This window comes from Diaporthe citri (genome assembly GCF_014595645.1).
Source record: "Diaporthe citri strain NFHF-8-4 chromosome Unknown scaffold_4, whole genome shotgun sequence".
NCBI lineage: Eukaryota > Fungi > Ascomycota > Sordariomycetes > Diaporthales > Diaporthaceae > Diaporthe > Diaporthe citri.
The window spans coordinates 5,618,214-5,638,846 of NW_025064849.1; the positions used below are offsets into that span (position 1 = coordinate 5,618,214).

Below are 20,633 nucleotides of genomic sequence, written 5' to 3' on the forward strand. Positions count from 1 at the left end.
GACTGTGGATTTCTACAAATTACAAGGAAAACCGTCCTCGCATGTTGGGTATCTTTCCGTCCCTCGCCTTCTCTCTGACTGTGCATCAAGACAGCTCGACTCGGCCCCTCCACCGGCCCCGTTCGACGTGCCACCAGCGATCTCCAGAGGCGCTCTTCTTGTCGACCAGTCCCTCGGATTTGTACGAGTTCCACCGGCCTGTACATCCTTCCCTGGCCCTGCCCACGTCCTCGGCTTCTCTCTCTTTCTCCCTCTCCCTTTCCTTCTCTTTCTCCTTGCTGCTCTTCCCTCCGCTGTCTCGTTTGATGAGCCTTCCTCTGGTGGGCACGTTCTCTTGCTGCTGACCCGGGACAACACAACAGGGCGCGATGCCCGTGCCAAACCCACCACCAGCATTGCTGCTAATATCCCCTTTTCGAAGCAGGTCCTCGCCGCCGTCGCCGAGCAGGTCGTCCATAACAGCTAGCCCGCCCCGGGAGTCCGTGCCGCCCTCGTCCGGAACAAGGCAGTACTGTATCCGGCTGCCCGGTTCGCCGATGAAACCAGCCAGCCCCTCGCTCGACACCACCTCTCCGAGCTCGTCCACAACATTGGCCTCGAAGCGCGGGAGCCGCCGCGCGGCTTCTAGCCGGCCCTGCGCCGCCAGCCGTGCCGCGTGCAGGTCGCTGCCATACTCGCGCGTCGGCAGCAGGCGGAGCTCCTTGCCGCTGTCCTTGGTGTCGGATGAAGAACGCGCGCTCGGGTCGTCGATGTTGGCCAGGTTGGTGGTGGATTTGCTGTAGTTGTTGTTGGTGATGGCAGTGGTTGCCTGGCTCACGAGCCCCGCGTTGCGGTACCTGTCGCCGGGGAGGTCTGCCCGCTCCTTGGGCTTGCACAGCCCCTGGAAGAGCCCGTCCGGGTCGTTGGGCACGCGGACGGACCGCAGCTGCGGGAACCCACCGGCCGCGATGCTGCGCGACAGGATGTCATCCGCCCTCGTCGCTGCAATGCCGCTCTCCTGGATGTCCCAGTGCAGCTTCCTCAGCGACCGCGACGCGACGTACGGCATGAACAGGAAGGTGTCGTCGCCCACCGCTGGTGCCATCGCCTGCACAATGTTGAGGGTTGTGAGCTCGTCCAGCTTCGCCAGGATGCGCACTAGCGCGTCCACGCTGTCGATGCCCTGGTGGATTAGCGTCAGCGTCTCGAGCGAGCTGGCCGCGCGGGAGCGGGTCGCGAACGCCACCAGTCCGGCCGTCGTCACTCCGGCGCAGTGCGCAATGCCGAGCTTCTTGAGGGCCCGCGGCAGCCGCAGTAGGGATTCGTCGCTGAAGGAGCTCGCCGGCAGGTGGGACAGGTACAGCGAGTCGATGCCCGGGAGGAGGGCCAGGATTGCTCCGATCGTGGCGCCGTCCGGTGACACGCCTGCGCCGGGCAGGCAGTGGATGGTCAGATGCGTCAGCTCTTTCCAGTTGTCGTGCCGCATCACGAAGCGGTTGGCCTGCGCTGCTGCCAGCTGCTGTTGAAGGTCGGGGGTGCTGTCGTTCGTGGCCGCTGGTGGCGCCGCCCCCCACCTGGATTGCCTCTTCCTGGACTGCGATGTCTTCTTCCCTGAGCGGCCGCTCTCCACCGACGATGGTCCCTCGGGTGTCGCCTCGATGATCCAGGTCATCTCCTTCAGCCTCCGCCTCGTCTCTAGGGCGTGCAGGAGGTGGCTCTCATTGCCATGTCGATAGCTCGCGTAGAAACCGTCCAGCCTCTCCAGATTAGGGCAAGCCATAACCACCGACCCCACGATATCATGGTACTTAGTCGCCTCGATGGAAGCACCGTCCGGGAGCGCAGGCACCTTGAGCGAGCGCACCACGGCCCCGAGGCTCCTGTTGGCCCGGAGCGTGCGCCGCAGCAGCACCAGCCTGGGCGCCTGCAGCCCCTTATTCCTCTTGCCCATCTGCGCCCCGTCCTTCCCGACCAGCTGGATGTCGCTGTACAGCGCCTCCCTCGCCACCGCCAGCAGCCTCCTGTTGCACAGCGCCACCGCGCAGCAGTCCCGCATCCAGCACGTCGCGCAGCTGTTGCCGCCGCTGCTCCTGTCGTCCAGGTGCTGCGCCCGGACGTACTCGAGCACCAGCCTCAGCACCTCGACGGGCAGCTTCTTGAACAGCTCGTCCGGCCCGGGCCTGCGGGGCTGCCGCGCCGCCTGCTTGATCGGCTCCGGCCGCCGCTGCCACATGGGCGCCGAGTTGCGGTACTGCTGGGAGGAAGGGTTGTAGTGCGCGGGCGGGAACGTCTCGAAGGCGTGCGCCTCCTCGATGACGGGCATCCCGCCCCAGCTGTTGGCGCGCATCCGGCCCTGGCTGTCCACGGTGCCGTCGAACGAGTGGAAGCTGCCCGGCCTGGGCGCTGCCATGCCTCCTCCTCCGCCCCCGCCGCCGGACAGGCGCCGCGGCCGCGCGTACATGCCGGGCCGCTGCGGCGTCTGCATCTGCGGCTGCTGCGGCAGGGGGTAGGTCTGGGAGCGCCGGTTCTTGTTGTTGTTGAGGCTGTAGTGGTTAATCTCCGGGGGCATGATGCCGTAGTCCGGGGAGCCGGCGTCGAACTCGGGCCCGAGCGTGAGCTCCTTGGACAGCGGCGACGGGTTCCCGTTGAGGGCGGCGACGTGGGCGGCAAAGGCCTGCGACGACCGCTGGTTGGGGTGGTGCAGCTCCATGCGCGCGCGCAGGGGCTGCTGCTGCTGCTGCTGTGGTGGTGGTTGCTGTTGTTGCTGGTTCGCATTGTTGTTGTTGATGCCCGTGGGCCTCCAGTCCACGCCGCTGCTGTAGGGCCGCCTCGACGACGGCGTGTTGCTGTCGTTGCTCCGGGCGGCCCGCGCCCGCGCCTGCTGCATCTTGTCCTGGCCCTTGTTGCGCAGCAGGTCGTCCCACGAGCCGCTGGCCCGTGGTTTGTGCTGCTGGCCCGCCGCCGCCGGCAGGGGTGGCCGGGCGACGACGTTGGCGGCTGCCATGGTTCGTCGTCGTTTCGGAGAAGCTGAGTCTGTCTGTCTGCCTGCCTGCCTTGCTGGAGGGGATGCAGGTTGCTGGTCTCCGGGGTGGGTAGACTAGAATGTAACGATCGTCTTGTGTCTGCTGCTGGCAGGAGAATGGGAAAACTAAAAATAAAAATATGAGAAATAAGAAATAGTGATTATTGCGCGCTTCTCGAAAGGTTCAGCCTGGGTGTCGACACTCTGTCGTCATCCTCCACATGCGCGTGTCGTCCGGGACATCCGAGCATATAATATCCCCGGTCGAACGAACGTCTGATGTCTTTTCTCTCGGAGATTTGTTGTGCACCTTTCTCAGGTAGCAAGCTAGTAGCGGGCGCCAGCGGCGATGTGTTCCCACCCTGGTGTAAGAAAGAGCGGGTCTCTGGAGAACACAGGGGAAAAAAGCAGGGCTGGCTCTCAAGAAGCTCTCGCTCCTGTCCCCGTGCGGACAAGCGGCGCTGGGTGAGTGAGGCTGAGGGCGGGGTTTTTCGACTCCACGGTCAGCAGCAACTGCGGCAGCGCGGCAAAAAAAAGCTGAAAATATGCTTTCGGGGTCCAGAATATGGCAATTTTTTGTTTGGGGGGTTGGTTGTAGGGGGGGGGCTCAGCCTCGGGTTATTGGGCGGTGGTTTATTAGCCGGTTCATCGACAGGTGTTGTGTCGCGGCCGCACGGGGTTTGCGCGGCGTCAGCTGCAGCCACGATTTCGCTTCCCTGGGGGGCTTGCCCGGGCGGTGGTAAAATGGTGGTTGGCCTGTTTTGTGGTGGTGGCTATGTACTGATTGACTGATCGGTCCTTGTCCCCTGGCAACGCAGACTCGGCCGAGTCCCGAAAGCCCTTGGTTTTTGGTGGTAGGGATATTGAATGCAGCTGGCAAGCCAGGCAGACGGTACGGGCGGACGAACGTACAGGAGGGTTCACAACAAACGAGCGTCTTGGGTCAGGAATGGCGTGCAGGATGAGGCAGGGCCAAAGCGACCGACAGAAGAGTAATGGAAAGGAAATTCACCAGAAGAGAGAAGAGCGAGCGAGAGAGATGAACAGGCCAGGGCGAGAGGAGCCAACCATGAATAAGTCGCCCGGCGCAGAACCGTCGACGCAAGGAGGATGTAGGTGGAGCTTTACGAGCACGCCGGGGGGGGGCTGCTGCTCTGGGGCGGGCACAAGTCGTGTTTTGAATGAGCAGCGGCGAATGGGCACATTCATTTTCATCAACGAGCAGCAGGCAAGTCTCCACACCTGACCGCCGTCCGTGATCGCCGGCGCACGTCTTTCTTGGGGCTATGCCCCATCCGGCGTGGTGTGGGTGTTGGGAACGGATGGTTAATTGTGCCCGGTGACGGGTATCGAGATATGTTGATATACACACGCACAATTTTAAAAACACGCACATGGCTTGCGTTGCCCCGTGTTGCATCAGCATCTACTTCCTACATTGCGATTCTTGTTTGTCGTTCGAATCTCAGACAGCTAGGGCGGCGAGGCAGGGTGCTGCCAGCCTGAGCTTCGGGGGTTCCAGGGCGCCTGACGGGCTTCCCTTGCCTAGACTACTAGTACGGCTTCAGGTTTATTTATGTAGCAGACACCACACTGTTAGATCGGTTCCCGGCAGTTCGGGGAGATTGTTGCTGGCAGTTAGCGCCACGGGGGCAGCTTGGCACCGCTCACTCTGGTCTTTTGGATGATGAAACCGATGTGGGCTTTTTACTTCTTGATTCCTTCGTTTTCCTGATCCGTCGCTCTGCGTCGGTGAATTTGATTGCCGCCAAGTGCCCCAAGTGTCGCAAGTGCGGGAATGGGCCTATGGGACGCAGCGTTGTATGGGACGTCGGCTGGTGTAGCGCTGGTTGCTGGGCAGGGCATGGCAGGCTGGCAGGGCGGAGGATGAAATGGGCTTGGGCTCCACAGACAGCGTGTGTGACGGAGCCGTGCCATGACATGGCCCTGAGGACGGGTCGAATTGAATTGGCTTGAACGGATGGGGCCTACGGCGAGACGCCACGAGCCAGCCCACCCCCAAATCGCGCCAGCCCACAGAGCCCACAACCAGCCCCAGGCAGCCAGCTGATGGCCGATGACTTGGTGACGAGACACAAGCCTAGAGCCGACACAGCAGCGAGAGTGTGGAAATTGGCCCTGCGGGAATCCCACGCTACCCCAGGGGGCCCTGCCAGCTGCTGTGCTGTAGATGACGAGCGGCCGTGCGTATCGAGCCCGGCCTTGTCTGGAAGGAAGTCAGGGCTGTCGAGGGGCGCACTTCAGTCGGCGGGAGAAAAGGCACAGAGGCAGGGCTGGTGCTAGTGATGCTAGTCAGGGGGGGGGGGAGATAATTAGATATCATCTCGATGAGCAGCAGCAGCAGGAGCAGCAAGGCTGTAAAAGATTGCAAAGATTGCAAGACCCGGACCACGGGAGATGATGACTTGATGACTGACCAAGACAGAGGAAAAGGCCCCAAGCTGAGGGGAAAGACTGATGAGCCCTGGGCAGCCAGCCCTGGAAGGCCTGGGTGATTGAATCAGGGAGTGAAGATTGCAATGTTGTACCGGTAGCATATCGATACCGTATCAAGGCGCGGTTTTGCATCTGACACAGCAGCACTCGCTTCGTTGGTTGCCAGGCGCCGTTATCAGCCAGGGCCCTGTTCATGTTCTTGTCCCTGTTCCTGTTCCTATCGCTGGGGGGGGGGTGCCGAGCTATGCTCAAAGGGCGGTCCTGGCTGTCGATCCGAGGGCCTGGGAGCAGAGACTCTGCACCAGTCAGGCCAGCAGCTGCACTCGACTGGAGCAGAAACGCATGCAGGCTGCACGCACATGCACAGCACACCTTGCGCAAGCCGGCCCGTTTGGTTGGCTGGCCGTCCGTGTTTTATGTTTGATGTAGTAGCACCAGTCGTAGCCTATCTCGATCCCTCACCGCGTATACGTATACGTGCAGGGCGTGGGGGGGGGGGGGGGACAGAGAGGGGCCGCACACCTACACTACCCGGACCTTCGCTACCCGGGCATTGATGATTGTGATAGACGCACGTACCCTCATCGTTTTTCCTCCTTTTCCTGCAGGGAGGAGAGAAGGGAAATGAGCGTGGCCAAGTCGCAATGCGCCGGACCACAGTAGTGGCAGAATGGGAACACATAGCACAACTTCGGAAACGTACGATGCACGACACATTTTGGTCCCGCCGAGGAGAGTTGCCGAGACCCTCTTCATCCACCACCACCAAGATTTTTTGTTTCGTTTCGCGCTGCCGCGATGCACGCCTGCCTTGGTATTATCCACCCCGATCCTCTCCAGCTAATCCACCCTGCTGCCTCTCTCTATCTCCTTCTCCGCCTCACCTATCTATCTTTCCCCAGCCTCCCCTCCAGCTCTCGGCCCGTTTCCTCTCAGATGCTGACGCGCAGAAACCCTGTCCGAGAGAACCTTGGAAGGCCCCGCCAGGGGCCGAGTCAACCGAGTGTGGATGCGACCGGGCTCCCTCGTCGCTGGGACGGTCGGCCTGGGTGGGTCATCTGAGGAGGAGGAACACGGTTCTGATCGAGGAAACTCGGAACGTCGAAGCGAACAAACTCATGGGCCGTCACAATGCCATGCTGGAATGCCATGCATGGGTCGCATCGTCTCGGGAGATACTCCGCCATGCCTTCTATCTGCCAAGTGAGGGAACAAGTAGTTCTGGGACAGACTCGTCGCTGTCGTCACTAATTTGAAGTGCCACGCAGCCCGGGCGCGTCGTTGCTGCTCGGAGTTGACCTATGTGCATGTTGGCAGTGATGGGCGTGGTTGTGGTTCAGTCGCCTCTACTCTGCCGATGCCGACCACATGTTCAGAAATTGGCAGCACATCTCCACGACGGCTACTGTCTTCATAGGCCGCCTGAGTACTGCAATGATGGCCGCACTCGGCGTTGTCAGCCTCGGGCCTAATAGCTCCGGGTCTAACTCGCCCAGGATGCCGTACTCTGTCGAAAGATGCGCCTTTTCGCATGGCCTGTAGAGCGAAGACAACCTGGCTGTCGCGTGCATTCCCGCGTGCGCCCCCATTGGGAGCAGCATCTGCTGCTCACGTGCGTAGACGACTGAGTCCTGGTTTCTTGAAGGCTTGCCGGGCTTGGGCATGCCGTTACAACCAGAGCATTCCGTTTTCGAGATCAGTCCGGCCCGACAAACTCGCAATCAATACGCATCCTCGCCCTGCATGCAGCACATGTCTAAAGCGAAGAGCGTATGAGATTATCCGTAGTCCAGACATGAGACATCTTCAGGGACATTGCTAGGTATTATCCACGCCACCTAGCTCGGTTGAAGCGCTCTGGTAAGCATCTTGATGGCGTCACGAATGACTGTTTCACAGTCCTAGTTTTAAACAAGTCAGTCCACAGTACTTTGGAAGAGAGGCCTACAATGCTCGCCCTGGTGACCGCCGAGATGTCGTGGATCCACAAGCTTGTGTCCCCTGCTTGCTGAAAGAAAGTGCCAGATGACAGCCACATAACTTACGCATGGAGCGAGTGTGTTACTCGAATACTGCCTCCAGTTGTTCAGCGTCCAGACCCGGGGCATAACGAAGCAGGAAACGGGGCATGCGGTGCCCCCCGCTCAAACTGGCTTCCAATCCAGCGGCCTTGTGTTCTCGGTTTGATCGTGTCGAGACCTGAAAGATCCGACTGGGAGGCAACGATTTGGGACCGATGGTCACGTACCGAGGCAGAGCCGGTGGGTGTCAGGTGTCAGCACTCTGTCGGATGGAATAGGGTATGCTGGCGATGGCTTTAGCGCTTCGATCCAGCTGTCCTACTCGAGGAGCACCCGAGCACTAGATACACAGGACTGTCTGATTGCTCAGGATATTCCTCAGCAGACAAGCAACGGTGTGTCTGGCTGTTGCCCTCGCACCTGTTTAGGACAAATGTAACTCGACCGTCGGGTTTTGTAGCACGATCGGCAACACCGCCGTGACTGGTGGGAAGAGATACAATACAAAACATTTCCGCACTATATGGGTTTGTCTTCTCAGAGGATTCTGCGGAGGAGGTGGACGCTGTCTTAGATCCGCGTTGGCACTGCTCTGCATTGGGGTCGAGACAGACATCTAAATGGAAGATTTGGGGCGGAGCAGTGCAAGGTCGACTGGAATCACCATCTAGTGTCAGCTCTGCCTCATTCACACACACACTTAGGGCAAGGCGGAACAATTTTTCCGTATGTTCCGGTTGCCAGCGCTGTCCGCTAGTCCTTCGTCATGTCTCGACCCAGTCTAAGCTCGAGAGCAGTTTTTAACTTCGACTCGAATCTTACATGTCTTGCAGGGTTGAGCACGTTGCTGGATCAAGGAAAAGCCTTGCAAAGTACAGTGGTATCGACATTCTGTGCCATCATGCTTCTGCCACAATCAAAGCGCTCCCGCTATGGAGCTGGCCACGAGCTGGCCTTCAGAACAGCTCCAGCATGACCTCTGAGCCGAACATAGACCACATCTAGAAAGCCTATCTCTTTCCTTTCGAGTCAGGCGTCAGCTGCCCTCCTCGTCTTTGTCTTCAAATACTCCTGAAGGGGACCGATGTCCTTCCCAACGCCACCCGGGTGCTACTCTTGCCGCCCTTGCAGCTGACATGACAAGACCCGAAATTCAATGACTCCGCCCGCGATCTTCGTGGTTCCGCGAGGAGGGCATGCCGGAAAGCCCTCCAGGCCCCACTCGTAGTCGAAAATGCCTTCTCCTTGTTCACTAACACACCTGCGCGACGCGCAAAACCCCTTGAACAGGGTCTTTAGAAACGAATGGTGGGAGAGTGGAGAAAGGCTCTCGCCGAAATCCGACGCACAAGCCTCGTATAGTGTGATGCCGTTGCCCTCGAAACAGCGTGAAGGGCCGTCACTTCCAATATCCTCAGTTGTCTCAACACCTAGAACAGGATAAAGTCAGCGAGTCGATCGCCAAAAAGAATTCTCTCCGAGGGAGGATCCGAAACGACTAACCGCGCAAATTGGTGTCTGCCTTGTCTTCCTTGTCCGTAGGGAAGCAATCATCCCTAGAGGTGTATTTCGTGGCTTTGAGGATGTCCTCGACGATTTCCTTGTCTCCGAATCGGTACACGAGGACCTCGTCACCGGGCTCGGCCTTGTCCAGGCCGGGCACGATGAGGAAGACCTGCTCGAGGTTGGGGAAGTAGGTCACCCAGTCTCCCACGCATACCGAACAGTAGTGAGGGGGATGAGCCCTCCACTCAAGGTCGTCGTGGGTTTCGTTCACGGGATCCTTGCAGTCCTCGCAATCGAAGACGTACCCTGCCCGGGTGAGCGGCGGCAGGCCGAGGCCGAGGCGTCGCGCGAGGTCCGCCAGCGGTCCCTGCCTGGACGCGTTGCCGCCCGAGAAGGTATCGTTTGGGTACCAGTCATCGCCGAAGCTGGAGCAGCAGATCAGGTCTCTGTCCGGGTCCACCATCACATGGGGAGTTCCGGCCTCGAGCACCAGTGGCGGCTCCGGTCGGTCGCTGTCGGGAGACTCACGCTCCTCACGGTTTGCCGGCTTGGGCCCTTGGATGCCGTTTATTTTGATGGGGACCTCTATATAATAGGATCAGCTGCGAGGCTCCCCAACTTACTTATGGGCTTGCGGTCACAAGGTCAGGGGCGGGGAGGGCTCTATCTTCTGGGGCTCACGTAACAACGGCGACTTACTGTTTGCGTGAACTTCGACCACAGCTTCCGTACTTACTTGCGCTCCCGAAAGGGGGGAGACGCTATAGACACCCTCATCCGAGTGATACTCAATCTTGTCTCGCTGAATGCAGCCGTTGTACGAGCGGGATGCTTGGAAGAAGTGGACGGCTGGCTTCTTGAGGGGCTCCATGGCCTGGATTCGGTGTGTTCAGTGGCTGTGGTGGCAGAAGAGGAACGGAGGAGAGGATACGACACTTACCTCGCCGTTTTGCTCTTCCGGCCCGAAGAGAGGCATCGAGGGTGTGGGATCCATCTTGTGTGGTGCCTGCTCGAACAATTCGGTGGGCGATTGTGGAAGAAAGACGCTGCAACTTCAAATCCAGTGTAGCAGGCAGGTTTTCACACAGGCTGGAGCCGGCTGACTGGAAAGGCGGAGGGGCAGGACTCGGCCTCGCGCCTTGCTGGCCAAAGCTCAGTCTGGTGGTTTGTTTAGTGGAGCGTCCTTGGAGATATTCGCCAGCCTGACGCGTCCTGTGAATGGTGCTGGTGCTTGGGTACACGCGAGGATCACGGTAGACCAAGCCCACACCAAAGTCAGACAATGCAGGCTGAAAAACCCTGCCTCGCAAAGAATCAAGCTGGCCTGCCTTTACTCCTCAACCCATCAGAATCTGGCCCGCTTGGTTGGCAACTCTGTCAATGACCACACCCGCCTACTACTCGCTCTTTATTTCAGCTACACAGGTGAACCCCCTTCAAGCTCTTTGCAGACATCATGGCAACTCTTTTTGAAGCCTTTGGCTGGATTGCTGCCGAGATTCGGGAGATGGTATGGCGTTCAGCTCTACTCACCCCAGGTGTCCATTTTCTCAAGCCGAATGGCAACCACAATGGCACATACCGGTTTCCTGCCGGAGCAGCCCACCAGTTTGTCCAGGGCCCTGGCGTTTCAGAGGTATCATCTATGTCAGCAGCATGTGAGCATGCAAGATTGAATAGCACCTCGTTTGAGGCAAGGGGTAAGTTAATTACTGTTTCCTCCTCGGTAGGAGCCCATCGCCTATTCCTGTTTGTCTGCCACATTAGCAGCTTCACATTCATTCATGGGCACTCCCATAAGCAGAAAACGCTATGTATAATACTTGAAAGACTACTAAGGGCTGATCGCTAATCTTTGAGCCCTACTCCAGCAGCAGTGGACTGGATGACGCGCGTGCGTGGAATGACACGCATTATTTTGAGCTCCAGCATGATGCTCGCCACTCTGAACTCGAACCTCGCCTCGAACGCTCTGGTCAACGCTCTCAACCGGTCGCACATCATCGTGGACAAGATAAACGATCTTTTCTGTCTCTCCAGCTTTTTCAGCCCATGGTTTCCCGACTACTACTTCTCGGGTGGCACTGCCTTCGATCACTCGGCATTGGCGGTAAGCAGATACTCGTACAGAAGCTCCAGGTGTATGATCTTCAGCCTGACGAGATACGCAGGACATCAGGCTCCTTGCCGTCAGCATGCCAATGTGCAACCGCGGGCCGTGGGACTTCATCTGCAGTGATTGTCACAATGACTTAGCCAACGATCCGGGCTCGTTCTCGGTACAGGTCGAGATCTGCAGACAGTGCATTGCATCCTGGGTTTCCAAGTTTCGGGACATCGAACGGGTATACCTCATTGTTCCAGGAGTACGCCGGGCTCAGATTGGTGACGAGGAGGCTGTGTACCGATGGGGAGAGCCTGCCACGATCCAGGCGGCCATCGATTCGTTGCCTAAGCCCTTCTTGCACACGCAGGTTGCTGACGACGTGGTTCTTCCGGCTACGGGTACAAGGCCAGCCATCACTCTCCAAAGTAAGTATAGACACTGTTCCACAGATTTCGCCTGACAGAGCGGCTAAAGGCATGCCTTCCCCATTCCCAGGCACCGAGACTATTGCGCCATTCGGCCCCGAACGCCCGCGGTGTTTCTACGGCTGTGGGATCACGCTCTTCGAGGTGCCCGCTGCCGAGGTCCCTGACAATGCTGTTGAGATCCTTGAATGCATGGTGAAGGATGCACGCAACTTGCGCCAAGAAGACGTTGAGGAGGGCCACAGCGACTCGCCATACCCACGCAACCCTATCCACTGTGGCGGCGCCGTTGAGTTCAAGTTTTTGTCTTTCTAGGCAACGTTCCAGCGGCTGAGGATCGCGGGCGTCATCGGGGTTGGAGAGGACCTCTATTTGGAATGAAGCACGAACGTTGGAGGTCTTCATCACATGTTGGCGAGTTCCTGCGAGATGGTAGGGGAGAAATCCCCCTATCTTGGACGTAGGTCTTTCGATGACCGCTTGGCGGCCCTGTCAACTACGCCGACGCTCAGCCCGAGGCTCCATTAGGGGCGACTTCAACACAAAATCAACGATGAAAGACTGCGAGCTTCTATTTCTGGGAAACGGAGTTGTGGGGTCAATGGGCTATTCCAGGACATGTCTCGGCCCATCGCTTATGTCCTCAGCAACAACCTGAATTTGGGCAAAGGATTGCGTTTAGCAACCACAGTTACTTTGGGACGCTTGCTAGTTCCAGTAATCGAATGATGACTACCGAATTCAGGTACGAAAGCGTTGAGGCTCGAGTCTTTCGGCAGGGTCCATCTATAGATTTTCAGATGCAATAATGATAGACCAAATGCATTCTGACTACGGAGATGAGCCACTGAGTTGTGTGCTCCTGTCCTACTATGCATCATGTCTCGTAATGTATCGGACTTCGACACAGGAACGAACACTCACGCGCATGAAATGCGGGTTTGGAATGGGGAGGATGACTGTTTGGTTGCAGGTTGCTACCTGCCCCAAGTCCCCTGTTTGGGTTGCGTTCGCGTCAGCTACGGGCCTCTTCAGCACAAAGCGCGAGGCTGCTGTGTGTGGAAAACAAAACGTTACCCCCCCCCTGTCGTTTTGACTCATGCTCCCCCCTCGGCGCTCAAAATCCCAAATTTTAAATCCATCTTTATTCTATTATATCTTTATAACATAATTAAATATAATTATAAAAAATATATATTTAAAGTCCTTATATAATAAAGTATAATATAAGATATTAATAATAATTATACTTATAATATATATTATAATATATTAATAAAATTATTTTATTTAATATATATTATTATATTTATAATATTATTATTTTTATTTTATAAATTATAATTATAATTTTATTATATATAAGTTTTATTTTATTAAATTTTTTTTTAAAATATTAATATAATAAATAAAATATATAAAATAAATAATTTTATTTTTATATATTTAATAAAGTTTAATTTTATTAACGTGGTTTACTAGGTAGTAGCCGATATTAAATAGTGGCCGATTTTTTTAACTTTAACTAACTTTTATTAACCTTAGCACCCACTTAATGCAAAAGAATTAATTAAATTTAGTATTAATTAATGCTAATTGCTTTTAATTACTTATTTTTAATTAATTTTATTAATTTAAAGGGGTTAGCGTGATTGCAATATAATTAAAAGTTATTAAGGTTTATATAGGATAGCTTCTTCTTAATATTAATTGCATCTTAGTTTTTCGCGTTAATCTTGCTTTAATCTACTTATTTAAACCTTTAATGCATTATAAATTAATATTATATTATATATTTTTTATTAAAAAAAATAAAATCCTTTTAGCTATTTAAGCAATTAATAAGTTTAAAAAACCTTATTAAAAACCCTTAAGTATTCCTTAAGTAATATAAATCTTTTATATCTTAAAATAAACTTTATATTACAAGATAAAGTAATAATTATTTTACAAGGAATTATATATTAATAAGCATAAACTTAATTAAATTAAAAAGTAAATGCTTATTTAATATATTATTAAGTAAAATGCTTAAGAGTTCCCCTTATAACTTTTTAAGGTAAAAGATATAGCTAACCTTTTATTAGCATTATATAATATTAAATTTATTAATAAGCATTAAGTTTAATGCTTTATAAACTTATAACTTAGCCTTAAAACTAAATTTAATTATCCCTATAATTATTAAAGGGCTTTTTATAAAGATTTAAAGATTATTAAAAATTAATTTAGGCTGCTTTATAATATAATAACTAAGTATTAAATCCTTAATAATAACCTTTATAACTTTAATAAAACTAGCTTTATAATAAGCATAATTACCTTAATAATAATTATTATATATATTAATAAATATAAAAAAGCTAAATTAATTTAACTTAAAAATTAAAAATAAGCAATAGCTATTAAATGCATTAATATAAGTAAGTTATGGATTTTATTATTTATAATTATTTAAGGCGTTTATTATTTTGCTAGCTAGGTAATAAAGTTAAGTTTTTTAAATAACTAAGTTATTAAGCCTATTCTTAATAAATAAATAAATAATAAAATTAATTTAAAATAAATTTAATATTTTAATAAACATATTAAGCTAAAGAAAGATGTTAATTATTAAATATTAATTATAAATAATTATAAAAGCTATATATTAGCTAAGTTTAATTAATATTATAAGAATAATAAGATTATTATTATTAGCATATTGCTATATTTATTTTACTTATTTTAGCTATTAAATATTGCATTATATTTGCCTTTAAAGCATATATATAGCAATGAAATTAACTTTTTTATTTAAGCCTTTATTAATTATATTACTAAGTTTAAGTTCTTTCTTATATTTAAGACAGCCTATAATAAGACTTTTATAAAGAATAATATTAAGTTTGCATTTAAAGAAGCTGGAATTTTTCCTTAAAATCTTAACTTTATAATTTTTAAGCTTAATATTTACCTATAAATATTAATATAATTCCTTTTTATTTCTTTATAAAAATAAAAGTTTTAAACTTTATTAAATGCTTAATAAATTATTTAATAATTAAGTTTTATTAAAGGTAAGATTTCCGCCTATTAAAAAAGCTTCTTTATTTTAATTATAAATGCTATTAATTAAATGATAAAGAGTATATAGGTAATGATGCATAAGCTTATTATCTTAAAGGATTAGGTTTATACTCTTAAGGAGGCTAATATAATACTTATAAAACATTAAAGGGCTAAAAGAACTTAAATATAACTTAAAGGAGCATTTATTATTAAGAAATTTTAAGCTTTTATTTAAAAAAAATAAAAGGGGAAATGGTTAGGTAGTAAAATAAATAGTGGTGCTAAGGAGTTGATTTGCGGTGAATTAATTAAAAAACGATATAGTAATTATGGCGAAATTAAGCATAATATAAGAACTTATGAAAAAGATAAAGAAAGGTTTAATTAATTAAATTTTAACTATATTATAGCAAATTTAGCTTAATTAGCATTAATTAATATAAATATATTTATTTTCGCGATTTATGGTGAATTATGTTTTTAATAATAAAGTTGGCATTATTTAATGCAAAGTATGTATTTTTTATTAAAAGTTAGCTTATTTAAACCAGCATTATAACCATGCTAACTCCTTTAAATTAATAAAATTAATTAAAAATAAGCAATTAAAAGCAATTAACACCAATTAGTGCTAAATTTAATTAATTCTTTTATATTAAGCGGGTGCTAAGGTTAATGAAAGTTAGTTAAAGTTGAAAAAATCGGCTATTATTTAATATTAGCCACCACTTAATAAACTACGTTATATATTTTATATAATATAATATAATATATATATATATATATATATATATATATAATATAAAAATTATTTAATATATATATATATTTAATTTAATATTAAAATATTTTAAATTATAATATATTATATATTTTATAAAATATATTTAAATAGAAAATATATTTATTATATATATAAAAATATTTATTTATATTCTTTATATAATAAGGATTATAAAAATATATAGGTTTATATTATTAATAATTATATTTATATAGTTATATAAGAAATTGCTTATATTAAGAGGATTTGAGATGTTGGAGCGGAGGGGGGGAGCATGAGTCAAAACGACAGGGGGGGGTAACGTTTTGTTTTCCACACACAGTGGCATGTTCAGCTCCGCTTTGCCCGGTCTTTTTTAGAAAATTCAGGAGCGGGCCACGATCCCCATGGTTCAAGGATGATTGGGTGAATCAGGAATTGGAGATCTTGTACACAAGTAGCCCAAATAGGAGGAAAGGGTCGAGATCAATTAATTTGGCTACCATAAAGTGCATCTAGAGGGTGCCTTTGGCTATTATTGTGCACTCAGGTGATTTGTCGCCAACCTTCAAAGGCCCAAAAAATTCAGCTTGTCAACCCCGCTCTCCACATGCAGTCGACCTAAACACAGAGCCGTGCCTCCAGCCTCGTGCCCGCAGCCGCAGCCTCGAGCATACGCTGTGCATTGGTTTTCTTGAGCCATCGCTTCTGGCTAGTTGCCTCGTTTTTCTCGAGTATGGCTTGCAATTCTGTGTATCTGGTGAATATCCTCCTAGGCATGCCTTTGAGCCAGACGCTGCACTGCACGTCTTCTTTCTGAATCTGGATCCCAACTGGGGTAGAATGGATTATTCTCAAGCGCAATCCCACGAGAGTTGGCTAGAGATCTCATGCTGTCCCGCGACTCTTTTCTGCCGCTGGCCAGCCACCTAGAAGCCCTGAGAGAAGGACAGAAACTTGAACTCGACCATTCCATCACAGACTTTGGGATCCTCTGGGACGGGTGGTGGGCTTGTGCCCGAGGTCAAATATGTCCATCTTACACGCTTTCTCGCGTACGAACGCACCAAGGTGTCCATGAACCGCACAGCCCGGTCGGGGACGTCCGAGGCGGCCACCTCGTACAGGGTGATTCCGTTGCCTTCGAAGCTGCAGGGCCCGCCGTTTCCGAATCCCTCGACGGTGTGGCTGGCTGTGAGAAGTATTTGGGTGTTAGCAATCCTTCCCTGCTGGTGAGGTCGTACTTTACAGCATGGGGATCAGCTAACCTATCACTGGGCCGGCAACGAAACCGGTGTTCACGTGGAAAGGGTACGACCCCACAACCTGGCAGGTAGGGTCTTTCTGTACAGCTTCTGCGAAGGCTCCGTCGACTGTGGCCAGCTCACCGTAGCGGGAGATGTATTGCTGGTCGGTCGTCTGGGCTTTGGGCAGACCTGGGACGATGATGTAGACCTGCTCGAGCTTGATGAGGCGGGCAAACCAGAGTCCAATGCATCTATTGCAGAACTCGATGTTGTCTCCAGGGAACTTCTGAGGCACGACCTGATGGTTTCTGTCGCAGTCTTGACAGTAGTAGTTGTGTGCGGCTAGGTCAAAGCTTGGAAGACCCATGCAGACTCGGTGCATGTTCTGTGGTTGTCAGCTTAGACTCGTAGGCCGGTATTGTGTCGCAGGTATCTTACCTTGAGCTCCTTGTGCCACACAGAGACGCCTCCACAGAATCTCTCTCCGGAAAAGAATGGGTACTGCCCATTGCTCGAGACACAGAAGACGTCGTTGACCATGTCGACCTTGATATGCGGCACTCCTGGCTTGACCGTGTTGATGGGAAACATGGAAGGGTTCAGGGCGATGGACGTCAAATGCTTATTGTAGTTCTTCTTGGCAGCTAGATCAAAGTTAATTGCTCGTGGCTCCAATCAAGCTTTGTATGATTGAGGAACCATGGATAGGACCAAACGCAAGAGGATGCCCCCCGCCACCCATGCCGCTGGGGAAAGAAGACTTACCGACGTTGATCTCCATGAACAACTTGGCAAGCTTGCTAGCTCCTGACTGCGGACTCACTTCCTCCACGCCGGGCTCTCCGTTATTGAAAAACATTCCAGGAAAACCATGCGGCTGATTTACCAAACCGCCGTTGTAGTTCTTGAACGGTTTCAAGAAATGGACTTTCGGGGCGTGTACCGTTTGCACGAGGACGATCAGCTGGAGCTCCACAGGCAGTTTGCGTACGCGCTCTGCAACATCCATGGCGACTGTTGCTTCGTCTGCTTTGCAGCTGCCAGAGGGGAGCAGGAGAAGAGGGTGTCTTGAGTGGTGGTTGGTGGTCCAGCTGCGCAGATGGAGGTTGTGGTGGGAAAGGAAGATTAAGTTCGGAACCCTCAAAACTTACCTGGATTAGGATTGTGGCCCACGATCTATTTTTTTCAAATTGGCCCATGTGTGGGCTCAGTAAACAATGATCCTCGCAATGTACCTAAGTCGCTCTGGCTAGGGCGATACGCGAAGTTGGGGAAAAACTCGAGGCAAGTGAAGCGCAAGGCGCTGGGCAAGGCGCTGGGCAAGGCACAAGCGGGTGCACTGGCCACAAGCTCAGCCCGGTCACTCAGCTTGGGCATCTAACAAGGGTGAAGTGTTTAATCAAGCCAAACGCAACAATCACAGCCTGAAAACAAGTCCGCTACCGCCTCTGGAAACACTCACACTGGCAAGGAACAGTCGCCATGCTGTGCTGGTATACCAGTACTAAACTCAAGCATACCAGGACACATATTTATGCTATCAGTTACCGACCTTGGTGATCCAGTCCCTTTCATCATACTGCATGCTCTCAACTTAGCATTCTCTTGGCGTAGACGCGTCTGTTGATCTGTATTGACCAGTCATGTGCGTTAGGCCACCATCTCTTGCCTCCCGCGGTGCCCCTTCATCGTGCCACCAACACCTGGCTGATGCCTGGCTACATCTATTATCTGTGGGGCCTGTCAGCAATACTGCATATTATGGAAGTATGGCTTGATGTCCTGATCAGACGAAAGGGCACTTGCCTGTATCTTAAGATGGAATCTCTTTGTACTCAATATGCGAGTTCCAAAGGAGTGTCAATGATATACAAAATGTATGAGCCTCCTCCCCATAGTCCTTTCGGTACCACCAGAGGATGAGACTGGTTTACACCATGTATTGGTTTGCACATGTCAACCTTAAACTGATAATGCGGCCCCAAGATGACCTTCAGCATTCTTGTGCTGCTCTTCTCAGGATCAGTACTTTTAGTTCATTTCAAATGCTCCTTCCTGGTAGGCACACTGGCATCGTTGAGAGTCCAAGCCCCCTATATTGATGTTGTATTACAACTGTCGTGGGCAAATGTTCTCAGGATTGGCTGGTAACAACGCTCAGCAGAGTGAGCATCTGCAGTTCAAATCTTGCCTGATACCCTTTTCTCCCGATAATTGATAATATATTCACTTATAATGCACATTCGTAGCACGTTCCATGAAATGAAGCGCTAAAATTTGCAACAGGAATGAGCAAGAGCGCACCCGTCCAAGCATTGCATGATGCTAACCACGTGTATGAGGGCAACAATCCACCCTAAGCCACATTGCAGAAGCCATCAACGTTTACAAAAGAAGGTGGGCAATTGTACTTGGCTTTGGAGAAAAAAGGCCAAAGATGAATATATTCCTCAGATAGACGTTTCAGACATCCCGATTCAAGTATCAAGAGATGCTCCGCAAGCCCTGGGAATGTGTGAGCTCACTTCCCCCCAGACCAGAACCTCATCCCTCCGCTGAAACTCATGAAGTACTTGAACTGTCAGTATCGTTGGACCATTGCTGTGGATTGAAGTCGTTGGGATGTGGCAATGTTGCATCATTATGTATGGTATATTTACTTAGTGGCATTGGGAGACTGGTGTCTGAATGGAATTGTACTAATTGACTACTTTGTCTGTCTGGTCTTGTAATGCGTCTTACTATGCACTATGAGCAAAGGCTGGTCCACAGAGAAGAGTAACTGAGACAGCTTGGCCCCCATGGCCTCTCACTGATGATCTTTACGGCAAGAGGGCACGAGATCAGTAGCATATTTCATAAGGAGTACAATCTACGAATGGTTACACGACATCACCAAGCGGAAGCCACGATTAAGTTGAGTCTAGCGTTATGCATGCGAGATTCTCACTTCCACTTCAGCCCCAAGCCCAACCCCAAGCCCAACCCCACTCTGGGGATATAAAGCCTCGCGTTCAGACTGGTGTGGAAATCTTGATCCGTGGAAGAATTTTCTTCCTCTCTTCTCTAAGTGACTGGCATTCGAATAACGCACCCGCGCGAGACATAGCACAGGTATCAGGCTAGCAAATCACGAAGAATCCTCAAATGGCTGAAGAGCATCCTGATCAAACAGTCCAACACGAAGAGGGCACCAATGAGGAGATATTGAACAGGAATGAGCGGTTGCAGGCAGATAACGAAGGGCAAGGAGACCAAGGAGAAGCCTCATCTAGCTCTCAATACGAGAGATCAAGACCACACGAAGATGAAGCCGACCGTACAAGACCGCCTTGCTCTCCTCAAATCCACCACGCTTCACCAGAAACTTTCAGATGTTGGCATGAAAGTAGTCAAAGCTCCGAAATTGAGGACTTCATCTACGGTAAGTCAGCGTGTCCCACGTTTGGTAGCCCATGAGCTTATGAATTCTTAGAGCCAGGGCAACCATCTGCACTGCAATCGCAGCTTTTCATGCCAGAAGATGCAGACTGCGGGGCTTGGTTCTCCCCATCTAGCCCTAAGTGCCCTGCATCATTCGGTGATCATGGGACAACCGCCACCGCTGGGGCCTTTGGACAACTCGTACAATTCAGCGACTACCTCGGCGCTGGGAATTCCGGCATGTTTTCTGCAGGCCACTGCTATACCACGGAGCCCGACTGGGTTACTCGGAGAGTACGGCAGATTCACTCCTTTGCGTTGGAGTCTTTCGAGAATGCCCAAAGGCATGAATTTACCAATCTCTTCGGGCTGAAGCTGAAATTGGAGCTATCAGACGATGCTCCACCAAGGCTGAATTGGTTGCAGTACCAGTGGCCATGCTACAAATACAAAATAGGATGTTTCAAGGGTATAGAGGATGTCGGGCTGACGATTCAATTTATTGCTCGGAACAGAACTGTGTTTCAACAGTGCATCCTGGAGAACCGGGGGGATACCGACGTTGACCTTGAATTAGCGTTTTGTAAAGGACTGATCATACGGGACCTGGACTACGTGACAGATGATTATGA

The 20,633-nt window shown here is 50.4% G+C and overlaps 5 protein-coding genes across 5 annotated transcripts; 1 reads left to right on the top strand and 4 right to left on the bottom strand.

Annotated features, from left to right (window-relative positions):
* Positions 1-85: 85 nt before the first annotated feature.
* Positions 86-2,983, bottom strand: INS49_010632 (uncharacterized protein; the record flags this gene model as incomplete). Its single annotated transcript, XM_043171357.1, has 1 exon — positions 86-2,983. The coding sequence occupies one exon, from the start codon at positions 2,981-2,983 to the stop codon at positions 86-88; it is 2,898 nt and encodes a 965-aa protein (XP_043025922.1).
* Positions 2,984-6,804: 3,821 nt separating this feature from the next.
* On the bottom strand, positions 6,805-7,122 carry INS49_010633 (uncharacterized protein; the record flags this gene model as incomplete). The annotated part of the gene is made up of 1 exon (XM_043171358.1): positions 6,805-7,122. One exon carries the CDS (start codon positions 7,120-7,122, stop codon positions 6,805-6,807), a length of 318 nt encoding a protein of 105 aa, XP_043025923.1.
* A 1,467-nt stretch (positions 7,123-8,589) lies between these two features.
* INS49_010634 (uncharacterized protein) lies at positions 8,590-9,979 on the bottom strand (the record flags this gene model as incomplete). Its single annotated transcript, XM_043171359.1, has 4 exons — positions 8,590-8,909; positions 8,983-9,532; positions 9,722-9,859; positions 9,926-9,979. 4 exons carry the CDS (start codon positions 9,977-9,979, stop codon positions 8,590-8,592), a joined length of 1,062 nt encoding a protein of 353 aa, XP_043025924.1.
* A 936-nt stretch (positions 9,980-10,915) lies between these two features.
* Positions 10,916-11,832, top strand: INS49_010635 (uncharacterized protein; the record flags this gene model as incomplete). The annotated part of the gene is made up of 3 exons (XM_043171360.1): positions 10,916-11,095; positions 11,157-11,517; positions 11,588-11,832. 3 exons carry the CDS (start codon positions 10,916-10,918, stop codon positions 11,830-11,832), a joined length of 786 nt encoding a protein of 261 aa, XP_043025925.1.
* Positions 11,833-16,260: 4,428 nt separating this feature from the next.
* Positions 16,261-17,587, bottom strand: INS49_010636 (uncharacterized protein; the record flags this gene model as incomplete). Its single annotated transcript, XM_043171361.1, has 4 exons — positions 16,261-16,523; positions 16,600-16,963; positions 17,017-17,222; positions 17,344-17,587. 4 exons carry the CDS (start codon positions 17,585-17,587, stop codon positions 16,261-16,263), a joined length of 1,077 nt encoding a protein of 358 aa, XP_043025926.1.
* Positions 17,588-20,633: the final 3,046 nt, after the last annotated feature.